Source organism: Myotis lucifugus, unplaced genomic scaffold, assembly GCF_000147115.1.
Source record: "Myotis lucifugus unplaced genomic scaffold, Myoluc2.0 scaffold_37, whole genome shotgun sequence".
Taxonomy (NCBI): Eukaryota; Metazoa; Chordata; class Mammalia; order Chiroptera; family Vespertilionidae; genus Myotis; species Myotis lucifugus.
The window spans coordinates 5,582,798-5,601,955 of record NW_005871085.1 but is presented as its reverse complement, the minus strand read 5'-3'; the positions used below and the strand labels follow the sequence as shown (position 1 = coordinate 5,601,955).

General features: G+C 44.5%; 1 protein-coding gene across 2 annotated transcripts in view; it reads left to right on the top strand.

The window, feature by feature from the left end:
* The window catches only part of FAF1 (Fas associated factor 1), a 324,982-nt gene extending 308,944 nt beyond the window's left edge, over positions 1–16,038 (top strand). Inside the window, exon 19 of one of the 2 annotated variants that reach the window (XM_023752761.1) lies at positions 14,027–16,038. In XM_023752761.1, the coding sequence (XP_023608529.1) occupies positions 14,027–14,110 (84 nt within the window). In that variant the 3' untranslated portion in view covers positions 14,111–16,038. The remainder of the gene's footprint in view (positions 1–14,026) is intronic. The other variant, XM_023752762.1, reaches the window with a different exon arrangement.
* The last annotated feature ends 3,120 nt before the right edge of the window (positions 16,039–19,158 follow it).

The following is a 19,158-nucleotide window of genomic DNA, read 5'->3' as shown; positions in this document are numbered from 1 at the left end:
TAAAGTCCAGAGGTGGGGCCATGGAGTCTGGAATCAGAGCTCTAGAAGTCTCCTGGCTGGCTAAAATTTTCAAGTGATTTTTAACAACCAGTTAGTTGTCAGTCTCATGTTGATGTCTCCAGTGGACATTCTCAGAGGATGTGTCGTGGTGGGAAGGGGACTAAGGTGAGAGCCAGGCACCCTGGGGAAGAATTTTTATTCTTCCATCCATTTGTTGTGTGATTTCATGCAGGGTACATACTTTCCTGGGTCTTATTTTCCTCTTCTGAAATATGAAGAGATTAAAGTGAGTGCTTTCTAAATCCTCCCTCAGCTCCGATACTATGTGATTCTATGATTAAATGACCTGAATAGAGAAAATCCTTGCCCTACTGACAACTCTCTTCTGAACACTGGAACAAAACCATTGGCTTCCTGTTCCTTCTGGCTTTATTTAATATCGTCTTCTCCTACTCCTTTTATATGAAAATGTCTCTGCCCCAGGCAGTTTATGGAGACTTAAGCTTTATTTACTGTAGCTGGAGGCTGCTATAAGCCGGGGCTTTGACAATATTTCACATTTATTTATCTGAGCCAGAGCTTAGGATCAGGTGGCAGCTAAGTCACTTAAGGTTATTCAAATGCATTGAAAATGTTGCTTAATAATTCAGAACCAGTTTTCTCTGTTTAGAGTATTAAGATTTTTTAAAGCCTTCTAATTAGCCAATTCCAACAGCAGTTTAGGGAAAAATCTGTCCCTTCTGAAAGGGCTACTGATGCAAACTTATTGTCATTCCCTGTGTCTGTGCAGCAGGACTGACTAAGGCAAGGGCCAGAGAGAGTCGAGAGCTGGGTGACCTGCTAGGTGAACTGATAATAGTGACAGGTTCTGCCTGTTTTAGGGGTGAGGCTAGGGAAAGAGGCCTAAGGATACAGCTCCTCTTCACTCCCTTTCTTTGGCTTGGTGGTGGGTCTAGCAAGGAGTGGGGAGCCTCCACTCAGTCGCTCAGTAGGTCGTCTTTCAGCAAACATCTATTGAATTCACACTCTTTCCAGCAGTGGACTGGTCTCTGGGGATAGATAGCCAGTGAGACCTCATTATATGCCCTCAGAATTCAACCTGAGAGACAGACTCATAGACAAGTTGCACAATAACCTGAGAGGCATAACAGACGGATAACTCCATGTGAAACTGTAGCTGACCTTTGAGTTAGATCCTCCAGAAATGGGTTGCCTTGCCTAGTCAAAATACAGGAGTGCTGGTTAAGCAGAGGACATTGCCAGTGCCTACATTTCAGTTTAAACACTGACCTTAAATCTGCCAGCAGACCTTGGCTGCCACCTTGTCGGAGGATCCTAAGGTTAAACAAAGGCATTAGTGCAGCAAACGTGAATTGACCACATTCAGGGCAGTGAAATAGGCACGTGAGGCAGAGGCCACAATGAATGTACATAGCGCCTGTGTTCCAGGAGCCCATGGCCCAGTGAATAGAAGAAGTTACCACTTAGGATTACTTCTCTTACACAAGGAACAGGAGAAAGAGTTTAATTTAGTCTCTGTCACTTCGGCTTGGTTTTGTGGATGAAGTAGTATCTGAGCTGAGCCTTGAGAATTTATAAATTTTCAACAGGATGAAGGACAGTCTAGTAGGGGAAACAGCAAAAGCAAAGTTTGGGTGAGAAAAGCATCAGGCATATTTAGGGAATAGCAAATGGCTCTAATTGGCTGGAGCATAAGGTCTGTGAGGTATTTAGAGAAAGAATGTAGGGGCCAAGCCATGACCACCCTTTCAAAAAGTTTAGGCCCACGTATAACTTACAGGACATGTATTTTTCAATATAAAATAGACCAAACACCTATCTTGCCACTTAACTCCTAAAATGTTGTTAATAAAGTCTTGCTCTCTATTTTGCAATGTTCAATAATGACCAAACATTCTCTGGTCTGATTTATTCAACAAACATTAATTGAGAGTACATAATGCACCGGGTTCTTTGCTAGAAGCTGGAAATATAGAAGCAGGAAACAGTTTTTGTCTTTAAGTTGCTCAAAAGTGGTTTGTCCGAGATCACACAGGTAGTCCAAAGAAGAATGGAAAGTTTAGGGCGAGGTTTGCAGTCTCCCAGAGCGTGTGTGTTCCCTTCTCTCTTCCTCTACTCTGAGCCCTGACCCTGTGTGGACACGGGGACCAAACTGATAGGAAATGAACACGCAGAAAAGTCTGGCCAGATAAAATACGTATCTCCAGCCACCTCAAGTACCACTTCCTTAACAACTTCTCTCCTAAATACTTTTTTCTCATCATGGTACTTTTCCTTAAATCCAAGGGAGAGTTTGGGAGTTTCTGGTATGAGTTTGGTATTGTATAGGTGCCTGCTGGGCAAGCCTTCAAAGAAAACACCTGCTCTGTTCATGATTCTTGCCTTCCACTTTCATAAGCTTTTGGGCAGATGAAATGTAATATGAAAATAGCTCAGAGAGAGCCTTGGTAACACTTAAGATATTGAACATGCTGCATCTGGTAACTAGAAAATTTAATGATCTCCTGCTGTTTTGGTAATTGGATAAGTAAATACATCAGAATAAATCACACCGTCAAGTCTTTTGTGTGCCGTTAGGGACTCAACTCTTTTAACTCCTGTTCAAAGCTCCAGCTCCTGAGTGGTGTTTGCGTGCAGAGCTATGCATGCACCAGCTCGGTGGCCCTGCTTGGATATTAAAATGCATTCAAAATGCTCGCTTCCTCCATAGCCACTCTGCCTGAAGAGCACCACGAACATGCCGCTCCAGATCTCTCTGAAGCCTGGGAGTTTACATTTAATAAGACATTCAAGCCCTTCATTATCTATCTCCAAACTGTCTTTTCAGCCTTGCCGTCCATTATGGGTGTGCTGTGAGCCTTGCCAGAAACACCACCCATTCACAAATTGGGAAAACGAGGCCAAAGCAAAAGGGCCTTATCCTGTTGCCCTAAGGAACCATTCAAGAATTTTAAGTAGGAGAGAGACAGGATCAGATATTTTGTTCAACTCTCGAGTGGCAGTGTGGAAGAGAGACCCAGAGAGAAATGGTCTATTAGAGCCTATTAGTTGTTGGGTAATGTCCTTCGCAGCTTACAGATGAGAAGTTTGGGTCTGCTGGAGGTTAAATGACCTGCTCAAGAGCATACATGCAGAACTGGGATTCAGAAGCCACCAGTTCTCTTTTTTTTCTTTTTTCCAGTTTCTTTCTCACTGCCTCCTACTCAGGATGTAACCCTTGCCTAGTGATGAAGCTCTGGGCAGACAATAACCAGGCTTCTCAGATTTTTAAGCTGAGGTAGCAGTTCCAAACCTAACCAGCTAACAGGTTTCTCTCTAAACATAGTGGCTAGTGTTGTGGACCAATCTTTTATCAGAGGCACCCTAGGAACCTTTTATACAGAACCTGGCAGCCTTCCATGATATCCGCCTCTGAAGTGAGGCGTATTCCCTAGATCAGTGCTTCCCAGCCTTTTTCAAATCACTGCACACATTGAAAATGTTTGTGTGCCTCACTGGGGTACCCGTACTAGGTTGCTCAGGGTGAGAACCACCCCAGCCCTGAGGTTCTGGCTGCCCTGAGGGGTGGAGAGCCAGCATGTTGCCACACTGCGGAATCCTCATTCACAAAGTTGCCTATACCCTATTTATTGGGCATTCAGGGACAGTGAGCTCTAAAGCAGGACTTTGTTTTATTTATTTGAAATAGTTTCTTCCAGAGCCCAAGAGGGACTAATCTTGGGAACTAGCTTCCCAGGATGAGGAGACATGCCTGTTTTCATTCTTTTTATGTTCACTCTACAGCAGGCATGTCAAACTCAAAGGTTAACATGGGCCAAATAAGCAAGGTTTAAGTTTATGTGGGCTGCAAAAAAAACAAAAGCTTCAATTTTCATAGAAACGTAGATTTATTTCGATAGAGACATGCTCAATACAAGGGGCTGAAATAAATGAGTAATCGTTAACATAAAATAATAGAACATTCTTGAACATTAACTTACCAGACACTGAATAACTAACTGCACAGATTAATAAGCGTAACACAAATAAACCTATTTTTCTTGTTCTCCGAAAGTGAAATATTTCCTGTTGTACACACCAAACAAGTCAGTCCAAGACTAATGACGTGGCACTCGGCTACTAAAATATTCGCTGCTACCTGGTAGTATTAGTGGAGAGAAATGGTGCGCCTGCGCGTAAGGTGCATAAGGGAAATGAATGCAACACAATTATAGTAATCAGTCATTAGGGAGCATTGTAGTTAGTTATTAATAATTATGTATAACAGGATATTGTAAAATTAAGTTACAAAATTTATATTAAAACATTTCTTACATACCATTATATTGGCTGGACTGCAAAAATATTCATTGTGGGCCGGCCGCAAGTTTGACATGCTTGCTCTACAGACTTGGATCTCTTCCTGTTTCTAGACTAAAGAGGCTTCTCCCTTCCCACCCCCACCCTACCCTCTTGTTAGAAGCCCCTCTATTCCCTTTGGACCTTCCCCATTAACATTGCTGTTTAATAGTAGAGTGACCAGAGTCCCCACCAGGGATACCAGTGCAAGAAGAGGGTCACGTTTTTTACTTGGTGTTTAGGATCTTCCTAACAGTGTGCCAGATGTGAGGCCATTTGGCATTAGTAACACTTTAGAATTGGTATCTTCATTAAATAGTCCATCTGAAGTCACAGCTGAGAATGAAGACTCCAGATTTGGTCCCACATCTGCCATGAATGCTCAGTAACCTTGGGTAAATTTTTTCCACTGACAGCTTTTCTGTCCCCTTCTGTTGCAGAGATGACCTCCGAAGACCCCTCCAGCTCTAACACTCACTAGTTGAGTGAAATATGCCCAAATGCTTACGGTAGTCATATATTCTATTATGAGGAGATTTGTGCTTCAGTTACATGAAGGAGATCATCCTTTCAATCAGGAGACTTAGAATAAATAGGCCAGTGTATGACTACAATACTAAAATTATCTAGTGTGATGATTAAGAACACTTTGGAGCCCTGGTTGGGTAGCTCCATTGGTTAGAGTGTCATCCTGACATGCCAAGGTTGTGGGTTAGATCCCCAGTCAGGGCGTATATAAGAAACAACCAATAAATGCATAAATATGTGGAACAACAAATTGATCTCTCTCTCTCTCTCTCTCTCTCTCTCTCTCTCTCTCTCTCTCCCCATTCCTTCCCTCCCTCCTTCCTTCCCTTTCTTCCTCCCTCTCTTCCTCCCTCTCACTCCCTGCATTCCTCTCTCTTTCCCTCTTTCTCAAATCAATAAATAAAAAAGAACACTTTGGAGCCAGACCTAGTTTTAAATCCTTGCTCTGTCACTTCCTGCCTGTGCAACCTGAGACAGGTTATATAAACTCTCTGAGCTTCTATTCCTCATAAGGTTGTGTAGTGCTTATAAAGCACTTAGAATAGTTAGCACCTAGTAAGCTCCAATGAATGTTAACTGTAAAGCAAAAAAACAGGGCAGCCTACTAGATACAATTTTCATCCCTTGGTCACCTTTGTCTTCTCTTCCTTGTTCTTCCTTTAACTTTTCATTCATTTCTGCCTTCTTCCCACCTGAAAACAAAGTCATGGGGGGGAAATGTCCTGTAGGTACCCTGTGCTTTGCAGTCCCAGAAGCCCACTCAACCTCACTCTCCAGAACCCCAGTTATCCTACCAGTTTAGCAATGGAGCATCATCACTGTTTCTAGGAAGCCCTCACCCCAGTGCCACTTTCCTCCTGTGATCCGATGAGACATTGATCCAGAAACTACACAGGAAGCTGGGATGGGAATAGCCATAGAGTAGTCCCAATAGTGGACCCTTCCAAACTGGAAGTTCCTTTGGGGGTTGCATTACTGCCTTCAGCAAGTGTAGAGGAGAATTTGCTAGGAGCTACAGCTGGCATTGTGGGTGATGACCATGATGATGATGATAATGGGGATTAGTAATCCCCTATGTTTACAAAGGACTTTACAGTTACAGAAGCCTTTCACACCCTGATCAGCACATGACTAGCAGTTCAACTCTGAAATTCTCCCTCTGATACTTTGTGGTTGTAACTTCCCTCTTCAGGGATTCCCACTTCATCAAAAGGTGTTTACAGAAAATGGGCAATTAGCAATTAGGACCAAGGTGACAGTAGCAAAAGATAACCTATGGGGAACAACAAAGTCCATATCACAACAGAGCCATGAGCCACAACACAGCAACAGAGTGCCTGCTTTCCTTATGCCCAAGGGAAAGCCAGCCAGTCATTAACTGCCCCCTGCTTAGAAGTAGAGTCAGAGGTGAAGGGAAATGCTAGAATGCAGGCTGGCAGCTCACAAACCTGGGTGCAAATCCCGGCCTCATCTTTCCTAGCTATGTAATCTTGGGCAAGTCCCTTAATCATTTTTGATCTCAGAGAATTCACCTATAAAATGGGAATAATAGGAGCAATTACCTCATAGAAGTGTTGTGACCATTTAATTAGACACTATATATAGAACAGGAAGTATAGTGCTTGGCACTTATAAAATGTCAAATGGTAACTTTTTTGGTAGTATGACATTAACAGTTATTTTTTAAACTTATGATATTTAATATGCATGGTTTTCTAATGGAGTACTAACAGAATAGTTTACTATAGCGTACCAAAAAGATTAGTTCCCACAAGTTCAGGTTAAGTGCTAATTTTGAACAAAACCAAAAGCAGATAAGCTTTACTTCCCTGTAGTCTGGGAATTTACCCATGTAGCCTTTGTGCTGCCTCATAGAGTAGACAGAGCTCAGGACTTGAAGTGAAAAGACCTGAGTTCAAATGGGAGATCCACCAGTTTCCACTTGACCATATGTAAGTAATGTTCTGATTTGAGCTTTGTTGTTCTCATTGTAAAAATGATGATAAATCAGCCCAGTCTCCTCAGATAGGTCTGAAATTTAGGTGCTATATGGGAAAGTGCTTTGAAGGCTGTAAAATAATAGTCATTATTATGTACACATTCTTCAGAAAAATTATTAGCACGTTCATTTTGTGTTCAAATAGCTTGGGTTTAAAGAAGCATTTCTTTAAGAATAAGCCTTATTGTAGCTTTATGTTACATGGGAAATGTATTTTTGAATTTATTTTTGTCCTTACTGGGGGACTCTCTCATCTTCTAATCAGGACCAAACAGACTTTGAGAAAAATAGAGTTGTAGCCCTTGTATCAGATTGCATCAAATTATAATTGTTCAGTACTTGCTTAATACTATGTGGGACTTGGGGTTTTAAGGGTCATTAAATAATATCTTTTAACTTAACTAGTTCAAGACTAATTGAAGCTAAACATAGGACTCAGGTAGGGATAAAAACAATGTCTCTGTTACTGAAAAGGTTGATCATAGATTGTGGCTTGGGATCTGAGCCAAAGGGCTTGCTGATATATTCTTTGCCCCTAAATTAGAGACTTGCCCACCCAGTCCTTGGCACAGCTGACACTGCAGGCCTTGTACACTTTAGGAGGGCAGCTTGGCTCCAGAAAGGGTTTGGACAAATGTGTAATGACATATATCTATCATTTATAGTATCACTAGAGGCCCGGTGCATGAAAATTCATGCACTAGAGGGGGGTTCCCTCAGCCTGGCCTGCCCCCTCTCACAGTCCGGGAGCCCTCAGGGGCAGGAGGCGACCCGGCGATCAGGGGAAGGTAACGCCCCATCACACCTCTGCTGCTGCCACTGCCAGCAGCGCAAGCCTCGGCCGGCCCTGGTTACCTGAGCCTCAGGCGGTCCTGGGCAGCTGGGCAGCCGACATTTGAGGCTTGCCTGCGACTTGGGCCGGCTCTGGGGGGCTGGGGGGCTGAGGGAACTGGGAGACTCTGGAGGCAGGCGCCCTGGCAGGGCTGAGGGAACTGGGCGCCACCATCTTGTGGCTGTGGGCCCCGCCATCTTTGAGGGCATGACAGTCAATTAGCATATTCCCTCCTTATTGGCTGTGGGCACCGCCATCTTTGCAACGGCATGAGGGTCAATTAGCATATTCCCTCTTTATTAGATAGGATAGAGAGTGTTTTCACTGCCCTAAAAATCCTCTGTGTTCTGCCTATTCACCCCCCCCCTCAAAAAAATCCCTAACAACTAGTGATGTTTTCTTTGCTATTTCCCTAGTTTTACCTATTCCAGAATGTCAAATAGTTGGAATCATATAGTATGTAACCCTTTTAGAGTGGTTTTCTTCACTTAGTAATATGCATTTAAGATTTCTCCATGTCTTTCCATGGCTTGATAGCTTATTTCTTGTTAGCTCATCTTGGTTGCTTTCATTTTGGCAGTTATGAATAAAAGTGTTATAAACATCTGTGTGCAGGTTTTTGTGAACATACATTTTCAGCTCTTTTGGGTAAATAACAAGGAGTATGGTTACTGGATTATCTAATAAAAATATGGTTCTTTTTTAAAAAACCACCAAACTCTCTCCCAAAGTAGCTATGTCATTTTGCATTCCCAGCAGCAATGAATGAGAGTCCATGTTGCTCCATATCCTTGCCAGCATTTGTCTGTGTTCTGGTTTTCGGCCATTCTTACAGGTGTGTAGTGGTATCTCAGTTTTAATTTGCGTTTCCCAGTGGTAGAGGATGTGGTGCATCTTTCCATATGCTTATTTTCCATTTGTGTATCTTCTTTGACGAAGTGTCTTTCAGGTCTTTGGCCCACTTTGTAATTGAGTTGTTTTCTTATTGCGTTTTAGAGCTCTTTATATATTTTGGATAATAGTTCTTTATCAGATGTGCCTTTTGCAAATATTTTACCATAGTCCATTGACGATGTCTCCTTCTCTTGATGGTGTCTTTGCAGAGCAGAAATTTTTAATTTTAATGAAGTTTAGTTTATCAGTTATTTTATGAATTGTGTCTTTGGTATGTCAAAAGTCACTTAGATTTTTTTTCCCTATGTTATCTTCTAGGAATTTTATAATTTTGTGTTTTACATTTTGAGGTAATTTTTGTAACCGGTGTAAGATCTGCATATAGATACACTTATTTGCATGTGGATATTCAGTCATTTCAGCATCATTTGATGAATCTAGAATTTTTTCTAAATGTGAAAATATTAGATCCAGACTTTCCTTTATTCAACTTCAAGCTAAAAGCATTTCCTAACCCTGGCAGGTGTGATTCAGTTAATTGGAGCATGCATCAGAAGGTCTCAGGTTCAATTCTTGGTCGAGGCACGTATGGAGGACAACCCAATTGATGTTCTCTCTCATCTCTCTCTCTCTCTCTCTCTCTCTCTCTCTCTCTCTTTCCCTCCCTCTCTTCCTCCCTCCCTCCCTCCCCCATCCATTCTCCCTTCTTCTCTAAAATCAATTTTAAAAAATTAAAAAATAAATAAAAGCATTTCCTTAGCAAAATTAAATAAAAAGGATTAATAATAACACCTACCCTACATGATTGTGAATTAATGGTTGTGTAGATATCTTGCAAACTATACAATATTATGCATATATTGCTGCTACTATTATTTTTAGTATTACTCAGCTCCTCACCTCAAGTAGCTTCCAGTCTACTAGTAGTGTGATGTTTATGCTCAGGTATTTAAAAAAAAGAGAGAGAGAAACAAAATGATGTGGCCAGAAAGAATCCTGAAATAGAAGTCAGACACTCTGGGGCAGACTACTGTATCTGCACCTTACCAGCTGTGCCACCTGGGCCAAGTCACTTGACCTCTCTGAGCCTCAGGTTGCCGACCTGTGAAATGAAGGGTTGAACTGTTTGACATTATTAATTTAGTGAGAAAATATATCAATTTTTTTCCTAAGTGTAATGAATAAAATGTCAAGATGGTTGAATTTTCTCTTCTAACATAGACAAAGTCAGGCCATACCTCTTATTTGAAAATTCCCCTCCTTTCCCAAGAAGTCCCAATTGTGGGTTTCTGTGTTGATTTAGAGTCAATATAGTCAGTAAAGTCCCAAGGAAATAGCAAAACACATGCTCAGATTGGGTTTTTGTATTCGTATTTTATAAACATTTCAGGATTTTTTCTTACCTTTAACCTTTTGTCATTCTTAAAGTGATCTTATATCCTGGAAACTTGGTTAGAAACAGCCTCGGGGTCATCTCATCCAACTTCTTTCTGTGTGGCTCCTGTTCTTAGCAACACCTCTGGCAGAATAGTCTGGTAGTTAAACATGGATTTCAAAGCTAGGTTGCCTTGGTTCACATCTGGCTCTGCTCTTAATAACTTTGAGACCTTAGGCGAGTTACTTAGTCTGTTCCTTGGCTCAGTTTCTTCATCTGTAAAATGAGAATAATAATAGTACTGATCTCAGATAACCCACCCCAGAGGGTTATTATGAAAAACAAATTATTTTTAAAATGTAAAGTGCTTGGAATATGCAGGGAACAAAGTAAATGCTCAGTAAATGTTAGCCATTATTATTATCACCATCATCATCATCATCATCATGTTCTTCAAATAAGCCTCTATTGGAATGCTTCTAGGGACACTAGAGAGTACGCTCACTCTACCCTCCCAACCCCTCCATCACCCAAGGCAGCCTGGTGGCGATGTTGGCCAGGTGCTTTTGGTTATTGTGCTTGTTGGAGTCAGATAGACTTGAGTTTGAAACTTTATTCTATTTGCAGCCTTGGTCGAGATAAGCCATGCTATCTTCTGTAAAATGGCAATAACCTACTTCACTGGGTGTTCTGAGGACTACTTACGGTACTATATACAAAGTAGTTAGCATGGTTCCAGCTACATGGTAGGCATTCAATAACTGATAGTTGCTGCAATGATGATGATAAAGAAGAAGAACAAGAAGAAAATAAAGGACAGAAGGAAGAAGAAAAGGTAAAAGAAAGAGAAGCAGAAGTAGCCACACCAGCAGCTACAGCTCTGCTAAGCTCTTTCTGACCAGCTGAGTTCTGTTTCTTTGCTGTTTTACCTCACTGATCCCAGCTCTACCCACTGGAGCTGCACAGAACTTTCTGATAAGTAGTTGACTTATCTGTCTGATAAGTAGACAGAGCAGACACCTCTGCTCTGTCTACTTATCAGTCCTAAGATATTCAAAGGGCTGACAGGGCCCCTGCCTGCCCTGAGGCACACAGGCAGCACTTCCCAGTGCCCCTCCAGGGAGACACCTCCCGCTCTGCAGCTGTTTCTCAGAGAACGAACGTGGTGTTTAGACTCTGTCCTGCTAGGCTCTGTCCCTCCTGGCGTGCTCCACCTCTTCTTGAATGGGCCCAGAGCACGGCAGCGTGGTTTCACAACATGGCCACTGTTGTGCTGGAATGAAGCATGGGGACCTACATCCCCTAGGTCTACACCAGTCAAATGAGAGTGAAAACAGAGACTATCCTGTTCACTTTGAAACTCCTGTCTGACATGACCTTCAGAAAAAAAAAATTGCTTATGATCCGGGGCACTAGATCACACAGCCCCAGCACAACCATGTTTGCTGTGAAGCAGTCCATTGTGGCCCAGCCCCACCGCAGCTATAAAAGGCGGTCTCCAGATATTGAGGCATTGCCCTATCAAGGAAAAGGGAGCACTTCTGCTGGGCACTGGGTAGAAATAAGAATGGCGGCCAGGTGCAGGCTGAGCTCCAGGAAGTTTTGGAGGAAAAGCTCCAACATTGAGGTCAGACAGACCAGGTCCTTTACCCAAGGCAGCACTCCAGCTAGTGATGGCTGCCACCCTCTGAGCACTTCCTGGCTCGGGCACTGTGCCAGCGGCCTCACCAGCATTATTCCAGTTAGCTGTCACCACAGCCTATAAAGGAGAAACCGATTATTCCCATCATACAGGTGAGAAAACTGAGACTCTCTGGTTGTGTAACTTCTTCAAAGTCATATAGGTAGTAAGTGACAGCTGGGATTTGAATCTACATCTGCCTCACTCTTTTTAACCATTGTGCAATATACACGTACCCTTACAGGCCTTAAATAAGTGCCAACCCTTCTGAGCCTTAATTTTGTCATTTTCACCTACCCTGCATAGTTGGTCTAGGGATTAAATGGGATGACATATTTATAGTGTTTGGTATGTAGTAGATGTTCAAGAAATTTTAGTTTCCCCTCCTTATGTCCCAGCTTTCCCACTTAAAGTAACAGGGAAAATCACTTAACGTTTTCTGGACACAGTTTTCTCATGTAAAAACTGGGTGTGTTTTCTGAACCTCTGACCTTGCATGTTGACAAGCCAGGCAGGGTTCAGCTTGGGCCTGAGGCTCCAGCCTCCCAGCCTCTTTTGCTTTGCAGCGGATCTTTCTGGCAGCATGCACAGCTCTGGCACGGTTATGATTATGGTTTCTCCCAGCAAACATTATATTTACAAACCACAAATAACAAAGTAGAAGGTGCCGGAAGAGCTCTGGCATGTTAATTAAGAACAATAGCGGAAGCAGCTGGGCAGAAAATGCCAGTGAGTCGGAAGCAGCAGCAGCACAGCTCTGCTTGTTGACAGAAGCCAGCACGGTGTTGTACATTAATTGGGGAAGTGGGTAAACATTTGCCAGCAGCTTGCCCCCAGTGCATTGGAAGACGGACAGCAGGCGGTGCCCTCCCCACCACCTTGCCTGCCCATGTGCCCAGAGCCCCAGAGATACCAATAGAGCAGCTTTGCTCTAGGTTCCTTATAAGCAGAGAGGATTCTAGAGGCAATGTGTCTCCTTAATGACCCTCCTGGGCATACCAGGTTTCTGCCGGATACAGTTGAAGATAGTGTTCCTCCTTCAGCTCACCAGCCTGCCTATGACACTCGGCCTCCAGGACCCGCCTCCCCCCACCCCCCCAGTGGGCTAGGAGAAGACAGGGGAGCCATCTTATTGGGTGTGGCTTGAACTGAGCAGAGAACACGATTGCCTGCCTGGGGTGCTGCAGTCTCTGCCCACAGGCCCAGAGCTCCTGTGTCTGACAGCACACTGCCCAGCCTCTCATCACGCACAGGATGGATGCAGGTAAAGCTGCCCAGCTACCTGTATCCATCCTCACAGTTGCTCACACACACCGCAGCCATCACTGAGACCGGCTCTGGGCCAGACACTCTGCTAATTATATATTTTTTCTCATTTAATCCTCACATCAGTCCTGCATGATTGATACTAACTCCAAAGCCACAAAGCTAATAGCCAAAACAGCTGTGATTTAAACCAGAATCTTTCTGGTTCCAAAACCCATTGTCCTTTCCACTAAACCAGTATTTCTCAGCATTTTAAAATTTATGATCTCTTTCATTAAACAAGAAATTTTTGTTTTTCTCTCCCATTCAGAAAACATCCACGTCCCATCCTTGCCCCCAGCCTAGGAGGTTAGGAGCCTAACTTAGGATCCCTGTATGATTAGCATATCCCAGCTGAGCCAAGAGGATTTTGTCCAGCTCTATTCTCTGTGGTTCACATTATAAAATAATGTTTTTTTATGTTCTGTAACATAGTCACATTATGACATTGACTTATTTTTTCACACACACACACCAGGGAGATTGTGTTATGCCTCCCTAAGGAGCCTCTCCTCGAAGGGGAGTGGGTGTCTGCAGTTTATCACAGGAGGTTTAGCAGCCAGATGAGCCGCAAAGGCTTAGCTCCTTCCCAGCGCGCAGAAAAGGCCTCCCTGCTGTCAGGAGTTAACCAGGGAGAGGGCCCAGAAATGCCATCAGTCGTTTAGCCAGCATCCTTTCCTCAGGGCCTCCTGTTCTGTTGGCCACGCTGAGCTGCGGCAAGGACCCTCCACCTGCCCAGGAGGAGGTCCAGGCTCCTGAACCTGTGCCTTGAGGTCAGGTGCTAGTTCTTCCACTGAACTGTGAGACGACCTCTCTAAGCCCTAGTTTCCTCGATTATAAACTGGGAATAACACCTACCTCGCAGGGCTGTTTTGAGGATCAAATAAGAGAACAGTTATATTGCAAATCTTGCGTGAATTTTGGGACACCCTATACAAATGCTCATGTCAGGACGTAGCAGGCTCAAAATCAATGTGCGTTCAGGACCTGAGTGCCATGTGGAGAAAACCGTGCTTTTTCAGTCTTTTGAATATATGCTTTTTTTCTTTTTAGATAACCCAGCTGGACCCAAATAAATCATTGTTGGAGGTAAAGTTGTTCCCTCAAGAAACCCTTTTTCTTGAAGCAAAGGAGTAAACACGCCCAGCGGTGGAACCAGCCATTCCTTGACTTGCCTGAGGCCTGCGTCAAGAGAAGGGCTCTTTGCCAACCCACCTTCACGCTCGTCTCATTGAATTCAGTGTCACACTCTGCCTCTTGCAAGATTGCTGGAAAAAAGTAATAATAAACATAGCTACTTAACACGTCCCATCCACGAGTATATGTTCCCAACCCAGAGTTACAGCTCTGCTGCCCCCCCTCCTCCCTTCACTTGGCCCGGTCAGTGACAATGCACTGTTCCAGTGTGTGTGACCACAGAATAGGACCGATGCCTCTCCAGGGCCCTCTGCCCCCCAGTGTCCAGACAGTTCTGTCTGTCCAGGGACACCGGGTCGCTGTGTCGGATATGTCTCATTGAGCCGGATATGTCTCAAGGCTCACACACCTGCCTTGTTATTGTCATAACTGGATTTCTACTTTGTCGCCTAATTTTAAGAAGCAAGGGGAGGAAGTCAAGTGGAGCTTCTTGGCCTGGAGATAGAACAGTATTGTAGGGGAAAACGCATATCACTTTTGATGGTACTTTCTGACCTCTTTTACTAAGATGTAAGGTTGTGTTTGAGGACTGCATTTGAGAAATACGCAAGGTATTTATTTACTGCTGCTGCCGTGGGTCCCCAGGTTCCATTTGGAGGTGTTTGCTGTTCCACTGCAGCACGGGAAGCTGTCTGAGCGCAGTGCGGGTGTTGAGGTATGTGAAGAGGACCGGTTCTAGGACTTGGGTACTGGCCCAGCCGCAGGAATCTGCTGTTAGGTTTGCATTTGGAGCCTGACGGATCCCAGCTCCCAGGCTGCCCCTTTAGTGTACGGTGAACACAGTTCCCTCCTGCTTTTCTCTCCCTCTTTCCTTCTCTAGTTTGGACTTGTCACTTGGTGTGTTAAGCCCCTTGTCTGTCACCAAAATCTGATCAGCGGCCCCTTGGACTCAGCCCAGATGTAATAAGGAATTTGTTCCACTTTTTATTATTTGAATGTTTCAATATTAGATATTGGGCTCCCGTCTCAAATGAAAAGGATCTCATCTGGTGGCTGAGAATTCTGATGTCACATATTTAAGGAGCAGACTTGGGGGCTCAGCTCAGAAGATGTGTGTTGCCTGAACCCACGTGTGGTGATTGTGGGATGATTTAGTATATGTGGACTTTTGTTAATCTATGGATTTGGGGTTTAGAGTCCAGTTCACTGTTTATACCTTCACCAACAGTGATTTCTTTTCCATCTTGGAATGTTTTATCCACTTATGTGTCCCCTGTGGTCTCTATCCTAGGGGTTGGTATCCTCACTTGACATTTTGTACGTGTCCAAGAGAGAGTCTAAGTGCTGGGTTTTTCTCCCTGACCCAAGCCAAAGGGTTATCAGGAGACTAACCGAAGCCTGAGAAATGCCTGGTCATTCTCCCTCTGCCCAGAAGTGGGCACTGGCCAGGAAAATTCCATCTCTGTCTTTTCTCTGATGCTCCAACTAGGGACCTCTCCTGATCACTCTCTTAAAAAGAGATTGTTCCTAACAGACCAGTGCTGCGTCTGCCGAGGGCAGGCCTCCTCTGGCCCCAGAGGTCTCTCGGGGAAGCTGAAGGGAAGAGACCCACAGGGATTCAGCCTGAGCGCGTCCTCTCCGGCTCCACTCCACCCTCTTAGCCTCGTGGCCCCAGCTACAGGTGCACTAGGGCGCCCGCTCTTTTCCATGTAGACCTTGCTCTGTAGCGGCCATGGAGAAGCTACAGCCCTGAACTTGGGCCAAACTCAGGAACAGCAGCAAGGGTAGGGGTGGGGGGTGGAGGTACAGGACTCTGAATTCACTTTCATGTTTAACCTGTTCTGTCTGATTGGGTTTGACAACATCATATTGTTCCCCACTATCATCTTCACTTCTGTATTCCAATAATTATAGACTTTACTCTGAAACTGATTTTGTGAAAGTTATTAAATGCTACTTGAATGTGTATGGAGTTTACACACCCTTTTTCAACCCTGTCTTAGAAGGTTTTCCTTGCTCAGTCCCACGGAATCCTTTCCTCTGGGCCCCACTGCAGGGAAAGGCCTCCGCTGATTCTCACTGTTCACTCATGTCATTCTGGTCTACTGAGCTCCAGAACAGAGGCCGAAGCAGTTTTATGTCTTTTCTCGCAAACACAGCATCACAATGACTTCGGAAACATGAAGTGACCTGCTGTCACCACAGAAATGGCGTTGTCCTTGGCAGCTCTTCCCCCTGCCCTTAAACTCCCCTGGGCTTCCCCTTCCAGCCTCCAGACACAAAGTCGGCCAACATCTGTGCTTGGTGTCCTTTTCTTTTCTTTCTTTTTTTTTTTTTTTTCAAAACAATTGGAAAACATTTATTATACTGAAGTGTATACATCCTACTATTAAAAAAACAAAGTAGCAAATTTGCTGGTGCCATAATTTAACTTGTCTCACTGGGACTAATGCTCAATACTACTTGGTATGGTTTTAAGTTTGATGAGCTTTTAGCTTTTTTACTCCACTTCTAAAACCCTCTGAGAAATTCAAAATATCACACAGCACTGAGTGACATTTAGTGTTCCATAAATCTTGAGACTCAAAAATGTGCTTGGTGTTCTCCAGCCCAGCTGTTTACAGTGATGGTCCAGGGTTCCTCGCCATCCCCACCCCATTCTAGTTCACTCCTCTGGGTCTCTTGGAGTGTCAGCTATACATCTAGAGCATTAGTTTGAAGGTTTAAGGAGGTAATGCCAATTTCCCACCTCCTCTCTGGAGGTGCATTCTGGGGGAGGTTTCTGGCCTGTGATGTTACCTGCTCTGGCACTGCTGGTTTTATTGATCACACAGGTGTTCTTCTCTGAAGTATAAGCATCCAAAGTCTGAGCTGGAGGAGAGCATCTTTTATACTATAGGACAGTGGTTCTCAACCTTGGCTGCACATTAGAATCACCTGGGAATCTTTTTAAAATCCTGATTTCTGGGCCTCATCCTCTGGAAATTCTGTTTCTTTGTTACTAATGTTGTGGTCCCACCCCATAACAAAGAAACAGAATTTCCGGAGGATGAGGCCCAGAAATCAGGAAGAAAAAAAAATTATATATATATATATATATTCACTTATTGATTTCCGAGAGAAAGGGAGAAGGGGAGAGAGAGAGAAACAACAATAATGAGAATCATTGGTTGGCTGCCTCCAGCAGGTCCCCTACTGAAGATTGAGCCTGCAACCCAGGCATGTGCTCTTGGCCGGAATCGAACCTGGGACCCTTCAGTCCGCAGGCCAACGCTCTATCCACTGAGCCAAGCCAGCTAGGGCCAGAAATCAGGATTTTAAAAAGATTCCCAGGTGATTCTAATGTGCAGCCAAGGTTGAGAACCACTGCTATAGAAGAATAGAACTTGGGCTTTTACAGATTTTGCTTGGTGATATTAGAAACACAAGTTTGCAGTTTCTTTAAAATTGCTACTCCCAAAGCCAGACTTGCCGGCCTGAGTGCTGGTCCATGGGATAGATCTCAGAAGATGTTGCAGAATTCTGGCAGGTTTCCCCAAAGCAGGGGAGATGTTCAGTTGGACACGGGAGAGGGTCTTAAATGCCTCCAGGAGCAGCATCACCCATTGGCACTCTTCACCAGCTCCTCACTACCCAGTCCCGGGTCCCACAGGGAATGGGATATGGAATCGTAAGTCCAGCCCAGGCATAACTCACATGGGCCTGTCACGTGCCTTGTCTCATTTGACTCTATAACGTTCTGGTTGGAGACCACACACACTCCAGAGACATCAGTGTCTTCCAGTGTGAGCCTTGGTTCTGCCATTTAATAGCTATGTCACCTTAAGGTGAGTAACCTCTCTAAACCTCAGCGTCCTGGTAACATCCAGATAGCACTCTGCAGTTCCCCACTCCTTCCACCCGGCACAGTCCCCCACACTGAGGAAGCAGGGCAGATGATCGCCCCATTTCTGCACATGGCTGCCTAATGTCAGCAGAAGAGTCAGGACTCAGGCCCTGGGCTCTGGTGCTCAGGTCCACAGCTCTTCCATGAAGAACTAATGAATTTCACGTCCAAGAAATTGTAGGACTCCCCTGCGATTGTGTACAGAAAGTTGTGTGCACTTGTCCGGAAGGGGAATCTGTAGTCATCAGGTCCTCAGTGGGCTCCATCGATGCCAGAAACGTAAGAACCACCATTTACATCATGCAAACACCAGGCCATTTGCCAAGTTGAATCTGTCCATTCTTCTCAGCAGCCATATTTTTATCTAAAGGAGAGCCACAACCCAGAGAAGATGAGATGCCGCAAGTAGGCTTTCGTGCCCAGACTTCCCTCTGCATTTAGTGCTTCTCCCTTGTCTCAAATAATCTGCTTTGGTCAGACAGCTCCTCCTTGCTGTGTTTTGAAAGGTTGGTCTGAAAGAAAATACCAATAAAAGACGTGCTCTCTAGTCTTCAGTCTGTTCATTCTTAATTTGTACACTGTTAGTTGTGGTTCTCAGTATGGTTCAGAGAACAGCCTCTGGTGCCATGTTGCCTGGGTCCAAGCTACTCCACTTATTAGCAGTGTGCCTGTGGGAAGTCACATCACCTTCCTGTGCCTCAGCTGTTTAGCTATGAAATGGAGATAACAATGAAGATTAAACAAACCAACAGGTAACATGTAAAATAGAACAGCTATTACCTGGTCTGCAAACTCATCCCATATAATAAAAGGCTAATATGCAAATTGACCAAAAAGCAGAACAACCAGTTGCTATGACACCCACTGACCACCAGGAGGTAGATGCTCAATGCAGGAGCTGCCACCTGATGGTCAGTGTGCTCCCACAGTGGGAGTGCTGCTCAGCCAGAAGCCCTGAGCCAGGCTCACGGCTGGCGAGAGCAGTGGAGGTGAGGCATCCTTAGCTCCTCTGCAGAGCTAAGGATGTCTGACTGCCAGCTTAGGCCCACTCCGAGCCGGCCTAAGCTGGCAGTCAGAGATTCCCCAAGGGCTCCTGGACTGCAAGAGTGCGCAGGCCAGGCTGAGGTACCTCCCCACCCCTGAGTGCATGAGTCTCTTGCAC